The sequence below is a fragment of the Camelina sativa genome, chromosome 7 (assembly GCF_030686135.1).
Source record: "Camelina sativa cultivar CO46 ecotype springtype chromosome 7, ASM3068613v1".
Taxonomy (NCBI): domain Eukaryota; kingdom Viridiplantae; phylum Streptophyta; class Magnoliopsida; order Brassicales; family Brassicaceae; genus Camelina; species Camelina sativa.
In genome coordinates this window covers 17,753,384-17,779,138 of record NC_141886.1, presented here as the reverse complement: position 1 = coordinate 17,779,138, position 25,755 = coordinate 17,753,384, and the positions used below count along the sequence as shown (strand labels likewise).

The 25,755-nt window shown below is 38.1% G+C and overlaps 2 protein-coding genes across 2 annotated transcripts; one reads left to right on the top strand and one right to left on the bottom strand.

Annotated features, from left to right (window-relative positions):
* Nucleotides 1–211: 211 nt before the first annotated feature.
* LOC147941365 (uncharacterized) lies at nucleotides 212–17,000 on the bottom strand. The gene is made up of 3 exons (XM_087457267.1): nucleotides 16,643–17,000; nucleotides 15,910–16,531; nucleotides 212–516 (listed from the first exon to the last, which is right to left on the bottom strand). Exons 1-3 carry the CDS (start codon nucleotides 16,949–16,951, stop codon nucleotides 449–451), a joined length of 999 nt encoding a protein of 332 aa, XP_087313393.1. The 5' UTR covers nucleotides 16,952–17,000; the 3' UTR covers nucleotides 212–448.
* A 572-nt stretch (nucleotides 17,001–17,572) lies between these two features.
* On the top strand, nucleotides 17,573–24,947 carry LOC104701206 (UPF0481 protein At3g47200-like). The gene is made up of 4 exons (XM_010416852.2): nucleotides 17,573–17,701; nucleotides 17,954–18,164; nucleotides 23,574–24,424; nucleotides 24,507–24,947. The coding sequence occupies exons 2-4, from the start codon at nucleotides 17,983–17,985 to the stop codon at nucleotides 24,785–24,787; spliced, it is 1,314 nt and encodes a 437-aa protein (XP_010415154.2). The 5' UTR covers nucleotides 17,573–17,701; nucleotides 17,954–17,982; the 3' UTR covers nucleotides 24,788–24,947.
* The last annotated feature ends 808 nt before the right edge of the window (nucleotides 24,948–25,755 follow it).

The following is a 25,755-nucleotide window of genomic DNA, read 5'->3' as shown; positions in this document are numbered from 1 at the left end:
TAAAAGTCTTCTGAAATTTAATAGAAGTGGTCATGAACATATTAGAAGAAGTCAAGAAACCCTTAACTTTTTAAAAAATTCATTAAAAATTTTTGAACAAGAAAGATTCAATTTAATAGGTTTTATCATATATGATAAATTTCTAGGATAAAATTACTTAAATTATTTTATATGAGATAATATTAAGTTTCAAGATAACATAACACATATTAAAAAAAAATTACGCTTGTAGAAAATAATTTTGGTTGATCAAGATAATATTTACCGTTCGTAGTCACCTTAATATCTGTTTTTGACTTACGGTACACTAATTGATTATACATTTTGATCCCAAAGTCATTTCCCAAAATAATAAACATTATAGTTTTTAAATTAAAAAAAAAATGAATACAAGATTAAACAAGATTAATCGCTTAGGTCCTTCTTTTTCATTCAGAGGTGTTGCCCTCTAGTGAAAAAACTTAAAGTTTACCGGGAGTATTCTTGTTTTCGCTAGATTTGGTAAGATTTTGTCTGCTGATAGCGTAATCTTCACCATATCTTTGAAGATCTCGCTGCAATTTTAATTTAGTTTCGTAGGTTCTCAACTCGTCGTCTACCTACTTTTATTTTCTTCGAATTTAGTTATGCTATTAATGATCAGAAACAGATTTCGAGTGAAGTATGCTTTGGATAAGGCTTTGCAGGAGATGTCACTAGATGATGATAAGCCAATTGTCTTGCAGAATCTTCCACAATTCAATTCATATGTAAGGAACAAGTGTAGTATCATTGGGAGACTCCTTTGTCCAGAGAATCAGAAACTATCTAGTCTGATTCATGAGATGCAAGGTTATGGAGAGTCTATAACAGGGCAAGAGGTATCGCCCTACCAAACGATCAGTTTCAATTCATCTTTGATTCTGAATCAGAGCTACTAACTGTACTAGAAAATGGTGTTTGGACTTTCAATGATTGGACGTTACATTGGAAAAATGGGTGGAACAACCAGATCTTACCTATATGGATCAGGCTGATGCATATTCCAGTTAACCATAATACAGCTGACACCATTAAGGCAATAGCTTCACACTTTGGACAAGTCACACATGTGGCTTTTGATCCGTTAAAGCCACAGAGTAAGGGTTCTGTCTGGGTTTGGATCATGTTTGATGTAAGTCGTCCCCTGAAGAATTCTCGAGAATTTCAGCCACCTTCAGGTGAGATTGTTGTCATTGGGGTTGAGAATGAGTGAATTCGAAGACGATGTTATCAATGCCAGCTTCTTACGCACAATAAGGAGAGATGCCCTTTTAATCCTTCAAACCGGCAGGTAGCTGCTACGGGAGGGAATAAATCTACATCAATAGTTCCTAGTCAATTATTACCAAAGATTAGCAAAGATGACCCTTTGTTTGGGGTACTCACTGATGAAGATGTGGGGTTTGACTTGGTATCAGGTAAATCTAAGATTGCCAAGTACCTATCAGTTGCAGATCCTCAGCTTAGGCAGGTGCACATTGAAAGAATTCGACAATTTGTTAGGGAGCTAGATGGAAACACCATGAGTCAGAAACAACTAGTAAGATGGGAAGCTCCTCCTGAGTTTACAACAGATATGAACAAGGGGAACGGGTTAGGCTTTGATTTTGAAGGGGTAATGGTTGCCACAAGAGACAAAGATTCTAACTCTGAACCCCTACTTTGATCAAGAAACGTTGCAGATTGTTTATCACAGCCAACTCATTCCTCTTCAGTCTCGGTTGATTCAGCTCAAGTGGTTGGAGGAGGCTCGACGGTTTATGGAACAAGCTTCTCAGCTGGTTACATTGGGGCCAAAATCAAACAAGTGAAGAAGAGGAGACGTTCAAATAAATGGACAAGGAAAACACAAGCTGCTATGTCTCAGGAAGGTGTTGAAACAAATCAAGTTGACAAGATCAAGGAGGCAGAAGAGGTTTCTTCATCGAAAAGGAAAGCTATGAGTGAAGATGATGTATCATCAAAAATCGCAAGACGTAATGGAAAGGTGGTTCTAGGTGAGGAACCGTCGACACAGTTATGAGCTTCATGAGCTGGAATTGTCAAGGTTTGGGGGGGGGGGGGGGGAAGTTGACAATTCCTACCATAAGGGAAATGCATCGTGAACATTTTCCTGATTTTATGTTCTTCCTCGAGACAAAAAAAACTCCAGTAATCACGTGGTTAACCTAAAAAATTCTTTGGATTATGACCACTCTAACATTGTGGATCCGATTAGCATAAGTGGTGGTTTAGCACTATTCTGGAAGTCTACATATGAGGTTGAGGTCATCAGTTCAGACAAGCGTATAATTGATGTTCAAGTTAAGCTTGGATCCCTCCTTTTCTTCATCTCTTGTGTTTATGGGGATTATATTTGGCAACATCGTCAAGAAGTTTGGAACAAGTTAGTAAACATTGGTGCAGAAGAGATGATCCATGGCTAGTTTTGGGTGATCTTAATGAGATCTGAAAACTAGGTGGACCAGCATGGGCAAAATCCTCTTTCTTCCCCTTCCGTAACATGATTAGTGACTATCGATTACGGGAAATTCCCAGCCTTGGGAATAAATTTTCTTGGGCAGGAGAACGCAACAAGATGTGGGTGCAGTGTTGGTTAGATAGAGCTTTGGGAAACACTCCTTGTTTCAGTTGTTTCCACGGGTTCAAGCGGAGTATCTAGAACGTGTTGGTTCTTACCACCGTCCACTATTTACAAGATTTGTCAGTGAAATATCTCTCGCAAAGGAAGGTTTATGTTTCAAAAACGATGGATTTCTAAACCAGCGTTTGAAGACATCATTAAACATTGTTGGTCAGAAGGAGAAACCAGAGGACAATTGTCTATTATGAACAGGTTTGCAGATTGTCGACGGTCTATCTCACACTGGAAACGGTCTACAAATTGCAATGTGATGAAGATTTCATGGCAATCAAAATTGGTATGTCAAAGGCATATGACCATGTGGAATAGAGATTCTTGGAAGAACTGCTCATACGCATGGGTTTTCATGTCAAATGGGTTCAAATGGATTATGAGTTGTGTGAGCTCAGTGTCTTACTTATTGTTACTGAATGGTTCATCTTATGGATATATTAAGCCAGAGAGGAGAATAAGGCAGGGTGATCCTCTATTACCATTTCTCTTCATTCTTTGTGCTGAAGCTTTAGTCCATATAATGAATAAAGCAGAGTTGGAGGGACGGATTACAGGAATGAAACTCAACTCTTCTAGTCCATCGATCCAGCATCTCCTTTTCGCTGATGATAGTCCTCTGTTAAGCGAACCTTCGGGAGTGTTCTGAGGTTCTGAAGTGTCTTAAATTATATGGCGAAGCTTCTGGTCAAGAAATTAATTTTCAAAAAACAGCAATCATCTTTGGTAAGAACTTAGATCCTTATATGAGACACTTGCTTGGTTTATATAATGGCATTGAACTAGAAGGGGGAAATGGCAAATACTTAGGTTTGCCAGAATGTTTTAGTGGTTCTAAAAAGGAATTGCTGCAGTTTATCACTGATAAACTCAAATTACGCTTGAGTGGTTGGTATGAGGAAACACTACCCTCGGGTGGCAAAGAGATCCTGTTGAAATCGATAGCCCTAGCTCTTCCTGTCTATGCTATGTCATGCTTAAGGCTAACTAAACATCAGTGTAGATAATTCACAAGTGCAATGTGTCAGTTTGGGTGGAATGCAAGTGAGAGATAAACACAAGATGCATTGATTTTGTGGAAGAAAGTTTGTCAATCGAAACAGAGGGGTGGACTAGGATTCAGAGATATTGGGAGGTTTAATCAAGGTCTATTAGTGAAACTGGCATGGCGCCTGCTAGATGAACCAAACTCGTTATTGGCTAGGGTATATAAAGCAAGATACTTCTCTGATAAGTTTTTCTTGGAAGCAAAACTGAGGTATAGGCCTTCATATGCATGGCGTAGTATTATGTATGGTCGTGAATTATTAGAGAGGGGAGTAATGAAGTCTATCGGGGATGGCCGAGATACTAATGTTTGGCTGGATAAATGGGTGTCAGATGGCTCTTCAAGACGGCCTTTCAACAGAGAACTCCATATTACCCTCAATCTGAAAGTGTCTTCGCTAATAACAGAGGATGGGACTTGGAATCTACGACGTCTTAATGATTTGTTTTCTCCATGTGATGTAACTCTGATTAGATCTTATCCTTCAGCACAAAATCATATGATCGCTACATTTGGGCTTACACGAAAGATGGTAGATTTTCAGTGAAAGCGGGTATTGGTTACTCACCAAGGAGATTGACAGTCTTAGCGTAACACCCGCGAACCGAAATCCCAGTTTAGAGATTGCGTTGGTCGATGCAGTAGGTACGTCGGTCGATGCAAGGTCGTTTTTCTGTGGTTTGACTTAAGTTAAACGCCACGTTTCGGGTTAGGAAAACCCTTAACTCGAGTTTTGTCACATTAGTCATGGTTAGCCGTTCCTTAAGTGTTCTTGAGTGTTCTTGGTGATTTCTGGTGATTTGAGGCTGTTCATGTAGAGATCGGTAGCTGGGATCGTTCTAGGAGCTTCCTGGAAGTGTTTGTCTGCTTGTGTAAGGTTTAGAATCTTCTTGGCAAAGGTAAGTGCATGACCATGGCTTATCTAAACTGGATATTTCTCTGATCTGCTTGTTTTGTGTTGTTAGACTTATTAGATTGTTATTTGGGACGTTGGGAAGCTTTCTTGTGGCTTGGGATCGAGTTTTGTGGTTGTAGGAACAAAGATCCAGCGAGAAGCTTCGGGGGAAAACGATGCTCGGCATTGCATCGGTCGATACGCGTAAACTCTAGGGTTTTCGTGCTATGTCGAGCATGCGTCGGTCGATGCAATGGGAGCATCGATCGATGGGAGTTAACCTTGCATCAGTCGATGCAGATCTTGCGTCGGTCGACGCAACCTCCAACTGGTGTCGGTCGATGCATGTTGGTGTCGGTCGATGCTGAGTCCTGGTTTGTTATTGTTGATTGTTGATTGTTTATTGATGGTTAGAGATGTCTCTATTTCTTGTGTGTATAGCCTAGTAGATGGGAGGATTGCCTTACTGAGTGTTTATAAAATACTCATGCATTACAATTTGTGTTTGTGGTGCAGGTAAAGGCAAAGTGTGATCGTGGAATCAAGGCAATGAAGAGGAGGATGTTCTAGGGACTCGATTGGATGTTGTCTGGAATTGCTAGGTTGCTAGAGTTGGGTCATTAGAAACATTTCTAGGTTGCTGGTTCCATGTTTTCTGATGATTTGGATATTGGTTTATGGTTATATTTGATTACTGGATATTCTATTATTGAAATATTATTGGTTATTTCCTTTGTTTGATTGTGGTTGTGGTTAGGTGGCTAGTGGGTATGGGACCACTAGTTGTAGTATATTATCATTATTATTATTATTATTATTATTTATTAAAAAAAAAACGGGTCGGGTCGTTTCACTTAGTTCGATATCATAACTCATATAATGTATCAACAAGATCAAGGAGAAAATCTGGAAAGTGTGTACAAAACCGAAGATACAGATGTTTTTATAGAGGGCATTATCTGGAGCTTTAGCGGTTACGGATTGTATACGTAACCATGGTCTCCAAGTTAACTATGTTTGCCAAGTCTGTAAAAATGTGAATGAAACTATAGCTCATGTGCTATTTGGCTGTTCCCTTGCTTATCGAGTATGGAATGCTATTGCTTTACCTATTTCGCCACGATGAATGTAGAGTATATGTTCCAGCTGATGGAAAGAACTACCATATTAGAAAAATGGAGAAATTCCATCCCTTGGATACTTTGGGAGATATGGAAAGTAAGGAATAGTTTTGTGTTTGAAAATCAAAATCAGGATCATCATGTGTTACTTGCTACAGCCTTAGAGACTTCGGAGGAATGGATTAAACAACAGGCGCTGATACGCAAGGAGTCCCTTAAAGAAGATCATGGACGTGGGAATCGACTACAGGGTTGGAAAAAACCACCCCAAGGTACACTTAAATGTAACATTCATGCTTCTTAGATGAATGAGTCATGTTTATGTAGAGGTGGTTGGCTCCTATGAAACCACAACGGGATGTCATGTATCATGCGAGAGATGCCTTCCTCCCTCAAACTAACAGAATCTCAGCAGAGTTGAGCTGTGTGTTGTGGTGTCTACAGAGTCTTAAGGATCTTCAGATAACGTCATGTGAAGTTTGGTTGGATTGTCATGCTGCGCTTGCTGCTTTGGAATCGCCTTTACAGTGGCCAAAATATTGTTTTGAGGTCGACATAATCACTAAAACAATACAAGTGATGGGGGAGGTTACATACCTCGCACTTGGTGGTCCATCTTGATTACATGATAAGATTGAGCAGGATCGACAAGGCTAGGAGGTTTTGATGTTTGAGTCAATTTATCTTAGTAAGGTTTTTATTTATTGCAATGTCTTAATTTGGTTTGTTTATTGTACTATCCTTCTTTCCACTTGATTATTAATGAATAAGCGTTAAAAAAAAAAAAGATGAAACAATCCGATCTGTTCCTTTTTTCTCTTTTTAAAACACTAAAACAACTAGTGATTCCATATTTACTAACAACCTAACCCCAATATTACAATCAGCGGATAACATTCAACAACATAACCATTATCATTAATCGAAGAATCAATTAAATGAATAACCAAACAATTCCAACAATTCCAAAAGCATAACCAGAGTCATAGAACCAACAATCTAACATTCATTCTAGAAAACAATGTTCCATTCTAGCAACCTAACATAAGAATAAAACAAACAACCGAGTCTCTAGAACATCCTCCTCTTCATCGTCTTGATTCTACTATTACACTTTGTTTTTACTTGCACCGCAACACAAAAGAGATGCATAAGTATTTTCAGAAACACGTAGTGAGACAATCCTTCCATCTACTAGGTTATACACACAAGCAATAAGATCTCCACATGCCACAATCAACAAACAACACAACAAACAAGACAATACACAAAAGGAAAACACAACATCAGCTGAGGATGGTGTCGACCGAGACTAGCCAGCTGGTGCCGACCAACACCAAACTGGTGTCGACCGACACCTCCTCGACATCTACAAAAATTCTAGCAGTGTCGACCGGCATCTGCAAACAGTGTCGACCGACACTCAACAAAGTCCTAGCGCTGTCCTCGCATTGATGTGGACGTGTCGACCGACACCGATGCCAAGCATCGATCTCCTACAGTCTCTAGCTCTGAATTCCGCTTCCAAGCACCTCACACGCATACAAGTCATCTCCAAAAGTGAATACAAGGCACAAGAGTCACAAAAAATACATAAACACCCAAATATATTAATCATACAACACACAAATCACAGAAACAGAGATCTTAACTTAGTAAGCCATGGTCATTCACTCACCTTTTTAGAACAGGAGGATTCCAACCAACAATGATGAAAAACATACCACAACAAGCTTCTCCCACGCCTCCAGCCTTAAATCTCCAACCACAAGGAAAAAACTCAGAAGAACATGGACATAAGCTTCAGGTAAAACCTTGAGGAACTTTTGAGAATCGTTTTCTCTCTCTTCCACAAAAAGGAGGCGTCAATAGGTCCACTAAACCTAAAAACTTCAATTTCACATCTTAAATACGGTCCCCAAACCAAACCAACTCGAACCGCAAATCCTGAAATTGAACCGAACATCCGCTTAACTAATGGTGTCGAGTGACACCTTTGCTGGTGTCGAGTGACACCTTTGCTGGTGTCGATCGACACCCAAACAAATTATCCAATATTTAGTTCGGGGATGTTACGATTCTCCCCCACCAACATAGATTCGACCTTGAATCTAGCGTTATGACCAACAATCAAGGACCTCCCGTGCAGCCAACGCTATGGCTCACACATCCTCCGACTAATCCATGAAGACTTTATCTAGCCAATAACTCGTGTGTCTAATATTATTCGCTCTCAACTCTTGCATATCTTCCGCTCTCAGGTCTCGAACATCAAGTCTTACCGGCTCGCTATCAGGCCTCGACCCTCAAGCTACGATATCCACAAAGTTTATTCTCGCTCTCGGGAAATCACCCTACAGTGCGCCTTCAGATCATCACCCAAAGTTGATATACCAATTATACCCTCAGGTCACAAAGTCATTCAAGATAACGGTACATAGAAACATAATCGTCTCCTCACGAATTGTTTGAGATCTTATATCTCTATAGCAATAGTTCTGAGTTCGACCGAGTACCACGCTGAGCAGAACTATCTCTTTGGCTCATGCAGGAACATCGCAATGTCCCACGACCAATGTCGAAAATGACCGCCGCCAAGTCCAAACAAATGTCCGAAATAACCGCCACCAAAGCCAAACAAATGTCCAAAAAGACCGCCACCAAGGCCAAAGAACCGTCACCAGGACCGCAACTATATTATATGGTGTCACCAAGACTACCACAAAGGTATCTAGCGTCACCAAGACCACTACCACAGAGAAGCATCACCAAGACCACCACCAAGGTACAAACGTCACTAAGACCACTACCGTTGACAAGCGTCACCAAGACCACTGCCAGGGAACAAAATCTCACTAAGACCGCCATACAAGCAAACATCCCGAAGGATCATCACAAAGATCACCACCCTTTCCAAAATAGCAAAGTTCTAACTTACACAAAACTTTCTATTTTTAGTCTTTCTATTTATGGAAACTTTCCAATTATAGAAACCCCCACCTATTTCCTTTTCCATGAAAACACCAGAAAAATAAAGAAATAAACATCTTATGGATCATAAAAATGTCATAATCATTACAACCTCAACAAAAATACATAATAAAAAAAATAAGATACAAAGACACCAAGCCAACAAAACCAAATGATGGAAACCAAGGATAGACAAGCTCAAGTCTCGACTTGCTCTCGAACCACTTCTTGAATCTTGCCTTCATCCTCGCCTCTGCCTCCCAAGTCTCCTCCATTGGATTCTCATCAAAGGAATCTTCTTCTATCGAATTTCCTTGATCCATGTCTTGAGAACCCTCACTGGTCTCGTCTCAAGAGATCTATAGGAATCTTAGCCAACAACTGATCATCCTTATGAAGACACTTACTCAGCATCAACACATGGAATACCTAGTGGAACGCACGCATAACCTTAGACAACTCCAGCCTATATGCAACCGGTCCCACCTACTCAAACACTCTGAACGGACCCATGTACCTCAGATTCAACTTAGTCTCTGTCAATGACCTTTTTGGACCCCACATTATAGCCATCTTGAGGTACACTCTATCTCCAACCTGAAACTCAATGTCTTTCCTTCTATGATCAGCATAAGTCCTCTGCCGATCCTGAGCCTCCTTCATGTTCAGCTTGAGCACCTAGATATTATATGTGGTCTCCTGAACAAAACTCGCATCAAATATGATCCTCTCCCCCACCTGAGTCCATCATAAGGGTATGCGACATGGGCTCCCATACAACACCTCATAAGGAGTCATACTAATACTCATCTGGTAGTTGTTGTTGTTAGCAAACTCTTCTAGGTTCGGGTGAGCAGCCCAGTGATCACCCCAGTCCAGCACACACATCCGACAAATCCTCCAAAGTCTGAATTGTTCTCTCGGACAGCCCATCTGTCTCAGGAGCGGATGCAAGGCAAGAGAGAGTGGGGCACGTGCCCCACACTGTTTTTTTTTCCTTTATACATTTTAGGTTTGGTCCAATTGGTGCCACACTCTAACTAGAAACAAAATGTGTGTCTTAGCCCTAAACCAGTGTAATTAAAAGCAAAAAAATGTTTCATCGCAAAGAAATTTAAATTAAAATACCTACCTAAAAAAAAATTCGCAAACAAATGCATCCAACTATTTTTTTTTCTTTTTTTTGTACGTAAAGGTACATGCGAATTATTAAGAAAAGTTGATGATAGAATACTTAAAGCATCATTGAAATAATTTTTTTCTCTTCAACTATTTTTGTTTCTTACTGTTACTTTTGTTTTTTTTTCAATTCTAAAAATATCAAACATGTTTACAGTAAATAACTATTTTGTGATTAATTGATATTATGGAAAATTCTCTAGTTAGACAGATCATTTTTTTTGTCTGGTTTTATAACTTTAGCTGTCATCCTTAAAACTTGGAAATCATGTTCTTTTATTTTCTATAGTGATTTTTGAAAAAATGATAAATAAAATAGTGATAAAATTTTTATTGAATATAAAAAAAAATCTTAAAATTCTGTAGTTTTTTTAATTTTGAATAAAATTTCTTTTTATGTTGTTTAATTTATTTGTATTTTTAAAAAATTGTTCTATATATATAGTGCCCTAGGCTAAAAAATGTTCTGGATCCGTCATTGTCTGTCTCAGGATGGTAAGTTGTACTTATATGCACTTTCGTGCCCAACTCTGTCTGAAACGCCTTTCAGAACACCGAAGTGAATTTGCAATCTCTAACTGATATTATGCTCACATGCACACCATGCAACCAAAACTGCTGCTTCATTAAATTTTTTTAAATGCCAGAAAATGTAAAAATTTGGTCAGATGAACTAATGGTGTCGAGCGGCACTCTTGATGGTATCTATCGACATCCAAACCAGTTTTCCAGTTTTTCCAATATTTGGTTCGGATGTTACGGAACAACACATCAATATCATTGTTTTCAAAGAAAAAGAAAAAAAAAACACAGCGAGTGAAGGACTTTGGTCAGCTTAACCTCTCATTCTCCTTATCTTGTTTTTACCACAACCTTACATATTCATACTACATTTTATTTTAACCTAATTACTTTGCATAATTGTTTTCTAACACAAAATAACCCAATAACATATATGAGCCTTCTAATAAAAACAACATGGCCCATAAGACTTTTCTTCTTTCTTCTCCTCCTTTCTTGTACGACACAAAACACATCTTCTCATCTTCTTCTATCTCTCGATTATTCCTTCAACTTCTTCTTCCTACTTTCTTCTGCTCATGTTTGATTCTTTGTGAACTATTAATCAAAGGTGAGATTCCAACAGTGACATCATATATTAGATAAATAAATAAAAGGAAAGTTTCGTTCTTAACTTTTACTGGAGTTTCGTTCCATGAATTATTCAAAGTATATGGAGCACATGATGCAAATAGATCTGTCGGGGGGGGGGAGGGATTCATGTTTGACTTTTAAAAAATAACAAAAAAATAATAAAAATTAAGATGTAATTTTGATTGAGAATGCATGAGAAGATATATTTATATATAGGTGAATTTTTATTTATATAATGTTCTATACATAGTATACTAATTTTTTTTTTTTTTGTCAACCAAACATTAATTAAAAGACAACTCTAAGATTGGTCGTCCAAAACGGAGGAAAAGTGTTTACAAAAGAAGAAGCTGAATTTAACATTCTCGAAGAGCGAGCAAGGCAGTCAGCCCGTACATTAGAACTGCGCGGTATCCTCGAAAGTATGAAAGAGGGAATGGAGGATTGGAGTACACTGAATTCATCTAGCAGGGTGGAAAAAGCGGGCCAATCATCAGGGGACTGCACCATCACCAGTAATTCAGCACAATCCGTCTCAAAAAACTGACAGTCAACGCCTGACGCTTTAATGGAAGCCATCGCCCAAAGCAAAGCTTGAAGCTCCAAATGAAGAGGTGAAGGACCGCGACGCTGACTCCGTGCTCCCAATAACAGCGTTACATCCTCACTATTGCAATACCACCAACCTAATCCTTCCAAAAGATCTGATGCCTTCCAAGATCCATCGATCTGACACCGGGGAACGGGGTTCTGATCCTCCAAGGTTAAAAGATCAGAAAAGGTCGAAACGGAGGATCTTGCTTCCTCCCATAACAACTTATCAGTAGCCGCTTGGATCAGAACATCACCCGGTTCTGCCTCAATACCCTGATAAACTTTTTTATTCCTATCTTTCCAGATAGACCAGACAATCCATGGTAGGTGAAAACCAATATCCGAAACAGCCGACTGGGACGACGCCCTCCAGAAAAGGAAATCAAGATTTGAATAAATAGAAGCAAAGGGGAATCCATCAATGCATATATCTACCGGAGACAAATCCCAAATCCGACGCGAACGGGGACATTCAAAAAGAGCATGATTGATAGTCTCCACCGCCAAGCCACATCGTGTGCATAGAGGATCACACCGGACACCCCGATGAGCCAAGCGTTCCAACACATGAAGGTAGCCGGAAGCAATCTGCCAGAAGAAATGCTAAATCTTTGGGGGAACCTGAAGTTTCGAAACCTGAGCCCTAAGAGATGTGCACGTCGGCCCAACCTCTACCTCTTTTATTAAATCGCGGGCGAGCTGGTAACCAGATTTAACCGAATATTTCCCAGATTTAGTATAGTGCCACATCAGTTTATCCGGTTTAAAAGATTTACTAATCTCCATAGATAAAATGATTTGAATATCTACCGGATCCATAAACTCCTCTAGGATTGGCATATGCCATTCCTTCGTGTATAGATTAATCAAATGGTTGACCATTAGATTGGAATGTAACTGCCGACCTCGACCATTTGCTGGTCTCGGCTGAATATCCGGAATCCACGGATCTCGCCACACCGAGACGTTACATCCCGAACCAATCGCCCACCGAGAACCATGTTCCACCAAACCCTTAGTTGAGAAGATACTCCGCCAAGCAAACGAGGGGGAATAAAGCTTCTTAGCCTGTAGAGGATTTTTATTCCGAAAATATCTGCCTCGCAAACCTCGAGCCAACAGAGACGATGGATAATGAATTAACCGTCAATATTGTTTGGCCAACTTAGCATCATTGAACTGTTCCAGAGAGCGGAAGCCCAAACCGCCTTCACATTTATTCTTACATAACCTATCCCACGCGATCCAGTGCAAACCTCTTGCCTTATCATTAGACTTCCACCAAACCTTTGAGATAGCACTTGTTAAACGAGACGTTAACTCCGTTGGTAACTTGTAGCAAGACATAACATGGGTTGGGAGAGCCAGAGCTACCGACTTAATCATAACTTCCTTCCCTCCCTTTGATAAAAACTTTGCAGACCAACCATTCACACGATCATCTAAACGGTCACTAACGTAACGGAAAGCCTTTGTTTTTGAACCCTGGAGGTCCTCTGGAATACCCAAATATGAACCCATACCACCCTCTCTGGAGATACCCATTACATCTTTTAACTGAGTCCATACTTCAGGGGATACTTTTTTGCCAAACAAGATGGATGATTTCTCCAAATTTACCTCCTGCCCCGACGCTCTCCCATAATCTCCTATAATATCCATAATCGTGCTACATTCAGCAGGATCAGCCTTACAGAAGAACAAGCTATCATCAGCAAACAACAAATGTGAAATGGTAGGATAATCCCGAGCTATCTTAATACCCGAAATCCATGCTCTCTTTCAGCCTTCTTAATATTGGCAATTAAGACCTCCGTACACAGTATAAACAGATAAGGAGATAAAGGATCTCCCTGACATAGACCCCCCCTGAGGTTTGATATAACCTCTAGGTTGACCATTAAGGAGGACGTGATACGAGACGGAAGAAACACACCACATAATCCAGGAAATCCATTTTCTATCGAAACCCAACTTAACCATTACCGCATCCAAAAAAATCCCACGCAACACGGTCGTATGCCTTGCTCATATCCGTCTTGAAAGCCAAAAACTCTGATTTACATCGTGGGTTGGTATTTAAGCCATGAAAAATTTCCTGGGCCACCAAAATATTATCTCTAATTAAACGTCCAGAAACAAAAGCCGATTGAGTTTCAGAAACAAGAGATGGAAGAAACCGCTTGAGTCTGAAACATATAACCTTAGAAATAATCTTATAACACACATTACAAAGGTTAATTGGCCTAAACTCCGTCATCCGTTGAGCCATCTCCTTCTTAGGTATGAGACATATATTCGTTTCGTTTAACCGAGGATCAAACCGGTCAGTACAGAAAAAATCCTTCACCAAAGCTACCAAATGTCCTTTAATAGTGGACCAGAATCTCTGGAAAACATTGTCGTCATCCCATCAGGACCTGGTGTCTTCTCGGGATGCATAGCAAACAAAACCTTGCGAACCTTTGATTCTGTGATTTCCCTGATTAAACTCCTATTCATAGAGTCTGTGATCAAAGAAGGAACCTCCTGAAGCATCTGTGGAACACTCCGCACATCCGACCGTTTAAAGAGATCCACAAAATATTGCGATACAATATCCTCCATATCCGAATCTGACTCGGTCCAGATATCATCAGGTCCATATAATCCAGTAATCCTAATCCTTACCCTCCGCTGTTTCGTGGAAGCATGAAAGTATTTCGTATTTTTGTCGCCAACCCGTAACCAGAACTTCCTACTTTTTTGCTGCCAATATAACTCCTCATCCCGATAAGCCTCCTTTAGCTTTCGCTCTATGCTACGAATCTCCTCATGCGAAATCAAATCATCCATTTTCGCCTCCTGCAACGCCGCCTTCAAAGAGGAAATAACCGTAGGCCCAGTACGGACATTGTTTTTCCGCCATCATGATATTGAATTTCGACAATTCTTTAATTTATCCACAAAGACCGGAATTCGAAAGTTCTTAATGCGATTCCACCCAAACTCCACTGCTCCAAACAGACCGTCTCTCCCCAGCCACCGCTTATCAAACCGGAATTGTCGTTGCCTCCGTAAGTTCGATTTTAAACAAGTTGCCAGAATAGGGCATTGATCAGAGCCAATCATTTCTAAATAATCAACCTTTGAATGAGGAAAAAGACAATGCCAATCTTCATTACCTAAGGCTCGATCTAAACGACAACGAACCACTTGGACCCTTGTTTCTCCAACACCTTCTGTTTTTGACCATCACCTGCAGATTTAGATAGAACTTTAGCAAGCAAACGTTTCCCAGGAGATGCTAAAGACAAAACAGGTTTTTTAACTAGTTTCTTAGACCGAGAGCTAGGAAGCCATAAAGCATCATCCTTTCTGTGACCTAGAGTAACCCCTCTCATAGCAGAACTAACACCACTCACATCCAAAACAATCGGGAGAGAGGATGTAGGAATACCTTCCGGACTAGCCTCGGTTGAAACATTACCATCCGCCTCCATACCCTCCTCCAACACCGTATCCTGCTCTATCGCAACCTCCCCCTCCTCATGAAGATTACCATCCAAAGCATCACCCTCCGCTAATAAATCATCCGTAGCTTCATCAAATTCCGCAACTACCAAAGACTTGTCAACCTTGTGTTGGGGAGAATTCTCCATCATTGTATCACGATGAGAACCACCACCAAAACCCTCTTGCATACCCTTATCCTTCTGACCAGTTTTAGCCTTATATAAAGGCTTAGGCCAACCGGAACCAGAACCCTTTCGATTCAGTGGATAAGTAGGAACCTGTCCCAACTGTTCCCCATGAACAAACTGAGACCCGCGCTTACCTCCCACCCCCATCGCCACCGCACCATACGATCTTTTCTGCTCCTAGGCTGAACCATGATATATGTCCTGCTGATAAGAACCGGAACCACCCTCCCCAGCAAAAGACCCGTGAGCTTGAAAATCCAAGGCTCTCTTAACATATTTCCGAGGCTTCTCCCAACCACCATCGTTGTGAAGCACACCCTGTTTCCCCATGCCTTGGTGACGCTGAACCCCTCTTTTATCTGCCTGAAACTCAACACCTTGATTACCAATATCCTTATTGAGCTCTGGACAGTCTCTCTCCTCATGAGTAAGCCGAGAGCAATTATCACAATACCCATTTAGTTTCTCATACTCTAGAGTAACTATAACCTCATCACCTGATTCGAAAGGCACAACCATCTTGAAGAGAAGGGGGTTGAATCTGTTGACAGTAACACACACACTGCCTGTCTCCTAATCAATTTCTCTAATGATACCAAGCTTCTTACCAATAGCCTCCAGAGTAGCCACCTCCCATAGATGCATTGGGATACCAGCAACTTTCACCCAGAAATTGATAGCAGAGGGATAGGTTGAGGAAATAATTGGTTCCCACTTAACCAGAGAGATCATCCAACCATCAAAATGGTAAGGACCATTTTGTAAGACTTCTTGCAGATCGAGCTCATCAGCGAAGTTAAACTGGAATGTACCTTGACCCAAATCAGCACCCACCACCTTTTCTTCAAGCTTCCAAATCTTAGGCATAGTGGAAACCAAGGACTCCATCCGTTGAATCAAAGGATTCATCAGTCTCGCAATAAGGGTGAGGGAAAACTGCTGAATTCTCTGAGGCAAAACTGAATTGGAGATTTTCACAGTTTTCGTATGCACCAGAGGAGCCTTACCCTTAAGAAAAGCCGATTGAGCCATATGAGGAATCACCAACAACAACAACAACCGGAAACGTTGCACAACAAAAGACCAGAAGCCGCACCAGCCAGAACAAATCAGATAATAGGGGAAGTTAACAAAGGAAACGTGAATGGGAGGAAGGAGACCAAAACTCCAGCTATATACCCTGATTCTCCTCATAAAACGTCGACCCAAGAGAGAAGATCTGCCAATCAACTGAATCCCAAAAAAACACCCAGACAACGATCTCAAATCAATCTCTTATCCTATGAACCACCAAAACCGGAAACAACATCTCTCAAGGTAAAGACAGGATCGAATCCTTACCTTAATACTCACAGAAAACGAAATCACCAACATAAGTACCATCAAATCACGAAAGGAAACCAAAATCAATCCCGCAACCCTGATTTCGCTCCAAACATTAACCCACCTACAAGATCTCAAATCAAACCAGATCGAATCTCTAATATCCGATTGCAACAGAATCTCTCCTTTGAAATCGGGATCTACTACCAAAGTAAAAAGCTCTAAGGAATTCAGAGGTAGACTTCCGGTCTGACCCCGAATAAACTCCCCCATCAGAGAACGCGAGAGACCGTCTCTCCGTCTCCCATCCTCACCGGAATCCTTCATTCAAAAACTAGATCCAATCGCCATCGCCAAATAATAATATATTAATAGTGTACTAAATTAAACAACAAGTTAATTCTTCGATAAATATTGTGTTATTTTTATTAGTAAAACATAAAGTATAATTTTAATTTCAATTTCCTCACTTATATAACATTTTATTATACGAGTTTTCATATACTCACACGTTCTCAGTTAGAATCTTACATTTAATATTGTATTAAACGGTTTTATATATATACATATATAGTTTAGTAGTTAAAAAAAAGAAATAGATAGATATAATATGTAATTTTTATAAATCTTATAATTTGTTGTCACTATAAAATTGCTAAAATATTTTTTTGGTTTGGATTTCAGTTCACAAACAGACTTTTACGGCTTACAAGTTACAACAGTTGATCTGCAAAATATTTGTTTTGCTCTCCTACGGTAATCTCCAATTCATATAAGTAGCAAAGAAAATTCATAATACTGATGAAAAAATAATATTGATAGAAAATTAATAACAATAAATAAAACAAAAGTTTTACAATTTGACCTTCCTTCAGTTGTGCATATAAAAAAATTAAATCTGCCTATAGGGTGCATATTCTCTAAATAATAGTTTATGAACAATTTGCACCATTATATTCCGAGAATAACATCGTGAATTTTTCTCATAGTTTATAACTTACAAGACTCTCTTTCTGCTTTTATATGTTTGTAATCTGTAAGAGAATTAAAGCTTCGTTCCATAGCTCAATCACTACAGTAAGTTCTTGATATTCTTCTTTCTCTGTTTCTTTAACAAATATCTATCTATCTATCTATAAATCTATTACAAGAACTTAGATGAAACTCATCACTGCAAAAAATTACCAAATGGAATATTAGTTACAAAATACTATCTTCTCTAAGATCTCTTTTTTTTCTTCTGTTAAAGTGATCTGACGATTCTTCTATCCCTAATTATAGATTTTATTGTTGGACTATATATATGTGTGCATTTTTTTTTTTTTGTAGAAGATACAAAAGGTCTTCATCTATTGAAGATGGGATCTGAAGAATGTTGCATTTATAGAGTGCCAAGCCAATTGCGTGAAGTGAAACCTGCTGCCTATACACCTAGGATACTCCTAATTGGCCCGCTTCATCATTTTGCAAAACCAAAAGTCTTTAGGAGCGATATTGAAGCAAATAATCTTATGGAGGATCTTAAAAATGGCAATTCAAGGTACATAAAAAAGCATACCCATGGGTATTAGTGGGCATTTGGATATCGGTTCGGATATTTCGGGTTTCGGGTATTTCGGATTTATAATTTATGGAATCATATACCTTAGAAAAATCTCGGTTCGGGTTCGGTTCAGGTTCGTTTTGGATTTTTTTGGGTTCGGGTCGGTTCGGATATTTTCTGGGAATACCGAAATATACCCGGTATTTTCTGGGTTTGGTTCGGTATAAGTATTTTTCAGTTTGATCGAGTATTTTTCACCTGTTTAGAACCGAAAATATCCATATATATTTAAGATACCCTATATATACATTGAAAAACTTAGATCAAATTTCATGAAGTTATAACTTAGAATCATACCAAAATAACTAAACCAAAGTTAAAAACAAAAAACAAGCAAAACAAGCAAGAGAAAACATAATCCAAAACATAAACAAGTAGTAGAACAGTAACATCCAAAATCAAATTCAAAAGTCTTATAAAAGCTAGAACTAGAAGTAGGTATTGAGAAAATTGAAGAAAACATCAAGAATCAAAGGAAAGATTCACCACATCAATGACGTCTTCACCGTTTCCTTTCCTTGTATGTATTCACCGTTTCTCTGTTTGAAAAAAAGAATCAGATTGTTACTAAGTGTAGTAGTGTATCAGATTGTTTATACCAAAAGAAACAGATTGTTACTAACGATGATAAAAAGAATCAAATTGTTACTATATTATAACACTAGTTACAACCCTAAATTACCAAAAGAAACAGATTGTTACTAACGATGATAAAAAGAATCAGATTGTTACTATATTACAACACTAGCTACAACACTATATCAGATAAAAAGAATCAGATTATCACCTAAATTACCTTATATCCGAAGATGATTATAGCTTCAGTTAACTTCACCATCAAACTCTGAAAGTTAATAACAAAAACATGAATGTTAATCCGAGAGATGAATGTTAATACTCAAGATTGACAAAAAAATAATATAACAAAAAATATTATCTCTCTAAAGATTATCAAACATTTCAACATCAGCAAGAAATTGTGCATTTGTAACAATTTTGTCACTTGAGTTCAGCTCACACTTTAGCCACTGCTCTGTGCACATCAAGACTTCAACCATATAATGACTTAAACAGCTCCTATGTGGCTCTATGATACGACCACTAGTGCTAAATGCACTTTCAGATGCAACAGAAGAAACTTGCATTGCCAACACATCCTTAGCTATTTCTGCTAAAAATGGATACTTACTATTGTTCCCATAATCGTTTTAGGATTCTCTATTTTTTCTTTGAGATAAATTTCTAACTCATCTCTCGCATCTGTGGCTCCAATTTCATCATCCATCTCTTGATAAGCACAATCCATTGACTCTGGCACTTCAAACCCAACGTTAGTGGTGTGAGATGCATCATTGTACTCTCGGCCACCAACTGTTGATGTCGGATTTGACTTTGATGATTGACTGTTTGTTCCTTTGTTATGAACTCCACAATACTCTTTAAACAGAGCTTTCAAAACATCAATGACTGATTCATTCATCTCTGCTACTTCTGGACTCTCTTTACCATAAAGCTTTTCAAAGCACATATTAGCAAACTGCATTTTCTTCCTTGGATCAAAGACACTAGCAACAATCAACAGTTTGTTTGTATGCTTCATTCTATCCCAGTACTTTTCAAATTTATCAATATTTTCATCAACTTTTGTTCTCAAATCCTTGTCTAAACTAGTACTCAAGACCATCAGACTCTTCTCTATAGTAACTATTTCACCATAGCATTTGTAAGATGCAACACTAGCAGATGCAAAGAGAACCAAAGTGGATTTTTAAAAGTTGCTAGAAACTTTACTAACCTCTCCACTGCATTCCAATCAGAAAATTGAGGCGGCCCAATCCTTTTCTCTCCATCCACTACTTCTAGAAAGAATTCATTGTATAATATGTCCTCCATTTCCATCTTATCGAATGCTGCTCTAAACTTCAAGGCTCTTGACAACATCAAGTAGGTTGAGTTCCACCTTGTTTTGATGTCCAAAGGCAAACTCCCTCTAGTCATCTTACTTGTGACTACCTTCTGCTCAACTGACTCACACCTTTTAGTTTTAGACCTCGCATACTGAATTGCATTACGAATGGCTGTAACTTTTACCCTTCATTTCATGCAAACCATCTCTGACAATCAGATTCATGATGTGGGCGCAACACCTCATGTTCATAAACTCTCCATCCATCACTAATGCATCACTGTTCACTAACTTGAATTGCTTCTGAAACTTTTGGAGTGCACTTGTGTTTGCAGTTGCATTATCCACTATAATTGTGAAGATCTTCTCTATCCCCCATTCAGCTAAACATTCCAACAGAATAGATGATATTGTCTTCCGTGTGTGATCCGTGACATATTTAAAACCGATAATCAACTTCTTTAGCTCCCAGTTTGCACCAACAAAATGAAGAGTGATCACCATATAGCTCGCACGAGTAACATTTGCAACCCAAATATCAGTTGTCAGAGACACTCGTTTTTTATTACATGAAATCAACTTCTTGAGAGCTGCTTTCCTTCTCATGAACATTTCAACAATGTCTCTAGTAGCTGTTCTTCGTGAATGAGGCTTAAAGAGATGCGTCTTACTGCAAAAGTGTCTCCAAGCTAATCCTTCAACGAATGCTAGTGGTAATTCTGCCAACACAAGCATCTCATTAGAAGCCTCTCTGAAAATTTCTTTAGAAACTTTCCAGTTTTCATGATTTCCATCTTCCTTAATGATATGTTGAGATTGCCTCTGCTCCCATGCCTTATATTGCTTGCAAGTCAAATCCAGATGCTTCTTCAAGTTTGAAGTCCCAAACACTGATGCACATCCCAATATTTTTTGACAAAGATTACACTTGCATTTGTCCTTCAGCTCCTTGACTCTCGTGAAGTGTTTCCAGATAGGGGACCTTGTAGCCGGTTCCTTAGGCTGCTTAGGTGGTTTAGAAGTTGCTCCACTCTCTCCTGGAAAAGCTTTTCTTTTGCCTCGATTAGTAGCAGGTGATACCAACTCTTCTTCGGCTTCTTCATGTTCTATGTTTGGCAATGGTGAAGAATCCATCTACAAAACAGAATAAGAAAGAGTGATATGTAAAACAAAGACTACAATTCTACTATCAACAAAAACCAAAATAAAACAAACAAACAAACCATTGAATATCAAGTCTTAACACTGCAAGAGAGTATATGAGCTACAACTGAGAAAAATAGATAACTTATGCGAGAGAGTATCAACAAGCATGAGCTGTGTGTGCACACAAAAAACAAATAAAATTATTCACTTAGCTAATCAGCCTGAAACAGAGCATTCTTTAATAAAAATGGATAATCAATGGCAAATTGCACACAAAACCAATAATCAACCTTCTCTTATATGTTATGCAACAACTTTAGCATAAGACCGGATTTCAAAGAAAAACAAAACCTGAATACAGTCTAAGAATCAATTGATGAATTAAATTCAATAATCAATGGGATTCTATATACAATCTAAGAATCAATTGATGAATTAAAGTCACTAATTGATGGAACTTACCTTTGAATGAGTCTTAGACGTCTCTGAAATTGGAGAGTCAAGAGACGAAGGAAAGAGGTTTAGAGAATCCAGATTGAGATTGTGGATTAGGGTTACACTAGTACTGGGCAATCGGGTATCCAATCGGGTTTCGGTTCTACCCAGTCAGGTTTCGGGTAAATCGGTATAAGACCTATAGATCCCATTCGGTAATTTACAAAAAATTCTGTTCGGTACGGTTAGTAGCTGGCCGGGTTCGGAGCGGTTTTCTAATCCAATACAAAATCCAAAATAACCAGAAATTTTTCCGGATTATAATCGGTTTGGTTATTTTCATTAACCAAAGTACTCAAATAACCGACTAAAACCCGAGATAACCGAAAAAAATTTATAAATACCCATGTAAATAACCAAAATAACTGATTAAACCATAGTCCATTTGGTAATTCTGCTTAACCCGAACCCTACCCGATACCGCTTTTATTGGTTTGGTTCCGGTACGGTTCTTCAGTACCGGATATTATGCCCAGGGCTAGCCTTAGCGGGTCAAGGCCTTTAGGTTCAACAGATCTAAAATGGTGGTCCAATATACTTAATTTACAACCTGAACCCGAACCGAAGTCCATTTTACCAAGGCCTCTTAGCCCATTCGGTAATTCTGCTTAACCCGAACCCTACCCGATACCACTTTTATCGGTTCGGTTTCGGTACGGTTCTTCGGTACCGGATATTATGCCCAGGGCTAGGTTACATAATTTATAAAGAAGAATAGAAAATCTTTTGCAGATATAGTTAGTGGAGAGTGGAGATACGAACTGATAAACATATGATTCTTCATCTTTTTAGCAATCTCAATTGATAAACACACATAGATATTATTACATAAACACACATAGTTTCGGTCCGACATGGGTACTAATTGGGTATTGGGTAATACCCGACCCGAACCGATACCCAAAAGTATTTACAATCAAGACCCATCTAATATATTAAGGAAGATCCATACCCAATTCGAACTGGGGTTTTTCGGTTCGGATCCAATACAGGTAATTCGGGTCGGGTATTTTGTCCAGGCCTACCTATGGGCATTGCTGTTTTTTTTTTTTTGATTTTGCTTTTTGTTTTGAGTTTATAAACTAAACTAATGCGTGTTGATAAAAAAATTATATAAAATATATTTACAGAAAGCTATGTTTCATTGAATTTTTTTCAACGAAACAAAAGATGCTAATTTATACTATTACTTTTTACTAATTAATTGATACATATTTAATTTAACATATAATTAATGCCGTTATTAGTTCAAGAATGTTTTTTTTTGGTGTATATTTAAAAAAAAAATGCCACTTTCATCTTTCCATTTTCAAAAATACTCGTCAATAAAGCTAAAAATTTATTAAGTCTTATAAGGCTTATAATGTACTTTTTTTTTCGTCAACCATTGAGCCACAACTGGCCGGCCCAATAGTCAAATCTCTACATTCGTAGGAAGTGGGACTCGATCCCGGATGTGATGGTGCCTTGTGCATTAAGGACTTACCATTGGCCACTGCACTAAGGTCACTTTACGCTTATAATGTACTTTTATATGGTAACTATAACTAAAAGTCTAAAAGATACTCTATCCAAATATTTAGAAGGTTTCATAAAGTATTTTATAAAGTTTTATAAGGTTTTACAAAGTATTTATAAGGTATTTGTAAAGTATCTTTATCCATAAGGTGTTTCTATGAGTTACACACATTTAGATGTAATTTTTGTAATTCGAAATTAGAGTATTTGAGTGATGGAGCTCACAAAAAACTGTTACTAGATGTCTGCATATGTGATTAAAGTGTAGATCGGTTTATTAGGTATCTAGAGTATCTGATGATGGAGGACCAAAAAAAGAAGTACATGGCAGATTTCCTCAAGAGATTCGTCGTTGAGGAAAAGATGAAAGAAATCATAAAAGAATCCCTAGATGATATTCGCGCAAGCTATGCGGTATCAACAGAATGGATATCATCTGCTGACTTCGAAGAGCTAATCCTTCTTGATTCAGTTTTCATCTTAGAGCTCATTCTCAAACATTGGGAAAAAAGAAAGGAGACAGCCCAGCCAACCACAACCACGTCTGTGGATCCTCAAACTAGTACAAGACATCATGACCTGACTGTGGACAAACCTTATTTCACAACAATGGCAATGGTAGATCTCGTCTTGCTCGAGAATCAACTTCCCTACTTCATTTTGGAGAAGTTATTCGAATATTGCAAAAATAATTTGGTTGGATCGTCTCCCACGCCCACGCTAGATGAACTAATCCTGAAGTTGTTTTCCCTTGAGGTTGATATGACTTGCAGAGATTACAAGTTCAAAAATCTTACAGACATGTACCGGCATGTTTATGAAAATTCTCTTGGAACCAACGCAAGGGGATCAAAAAAGCCAACAGAAGATATGTATAACGCCGATAGGCTATCCCGCTCTGGAGTGAAGTTCAACAAAGTGGGGCGTGAAAACTCCCTAGCTATTTCGTTTAATGGAGGTGTTTTAAGTATGCCATGTTCCCCTGCAGATGATTCTTCTGAAGTCATATTGAGAAACGTCATTGCATATGAGCAGTGCCATGACCCGAGAAATGCCTTTACTTCTGAGTACATAGATCTCATGAATTTTCTCGTTACCACCGTTAAAGATGTTGAGATACTCACTGCATCAGGTACAAACATTATAATCCACTATTACTTGTGTATATATGTATATTTGATGAATGTTAATAAACATGTATTGCTTGAACAAAGGGGCTATATCTAATGATATTGGGCGGCCGAGCTTGGTGGTGGAAATGATAAACAAGTTAGGTCAAGGCGTGCTGACACCAATAGACACCATTTATCACGACACAACCAAAGAACTCAACATTCACTGCAACTCTTGTAGAAATAATTCTTGTGCCATTCTCAAGAAAGTCTACTGCAGCGACTTGTGGACTGGGACGGCTACCGCAGTAGCGGCAGTGCTCTTGTTGTTGACTATCGCTGCTACTGTAGCTTCTATATATCAAGCTGTCAAGACCAAATGATTACATGTAGTTCTAATATGCTAAAACTTGTTTGCAACTATTGTCTTTGTAATTACCAAATAATTTGGTGGTATGATCGTTCAATTTAGTCAATATTCAGTTTGGGTTTGTGACTATATCTATATATCTACATGATTTTTCTATTTCGTTCTAATATCAGGTCAGGTCAATAGAACTAGTGTAATTTCGATTTTTTTTTTTTTTTTTTTTTTTTTTTTTTTTTTTTTGTGTAATCAAAATCTCTTTTGGACTTTGGCAATTTGGAAAATTTTGGAATTCATTCATTTCAATTAAAGAATTCACGTGACAGATAGATATATATATATATATATATATATATATTTATTTTTTTTCCATTTTAATATATTACTATTATATCAAATATTACTATTATATCAAACAAGGTTGTTATACGATGTATTCAGGGCACCTAAATATTGGTGCTATTTGTTTTTACTTTGTAGTATCATGCTATTTTATTATTAGAACATATAATTTTTCCTAATTAAAAACGTTACGTATTTGTATCTCTTTTAGTCGAGGACAAATGAAAATAATAAAACGTTATATTTTCAACTCACTTATCTCAAAACTTTTTGTTAGGTTCTGATAGCAGTCAAAACACTGTCATCGTTAAAAATTCTCACATAGGATCTAAATGATTTAATCCGCAGTACACCGCGTGACAATATTTTAAAATTTAAAATTTATATTGTATATATTTGTTATTATTATTATTATTATATATATTTGTTATTTTATTATTATTTTATTAATTTTTAGATTGTACAATTATAAATATTTATTGGATTTACTCCATGGTATACTAGGAGATGGTTTTAAAAATATAAAATTTTACAGGTTTTTGATATAATTATTAAAAATAGAAGATTTTTTAAGTGTTTTTAAGGTTTAATCTGTGGTAGATATATATTCTAGTAATACAATTATCCCATGGTACACATTTA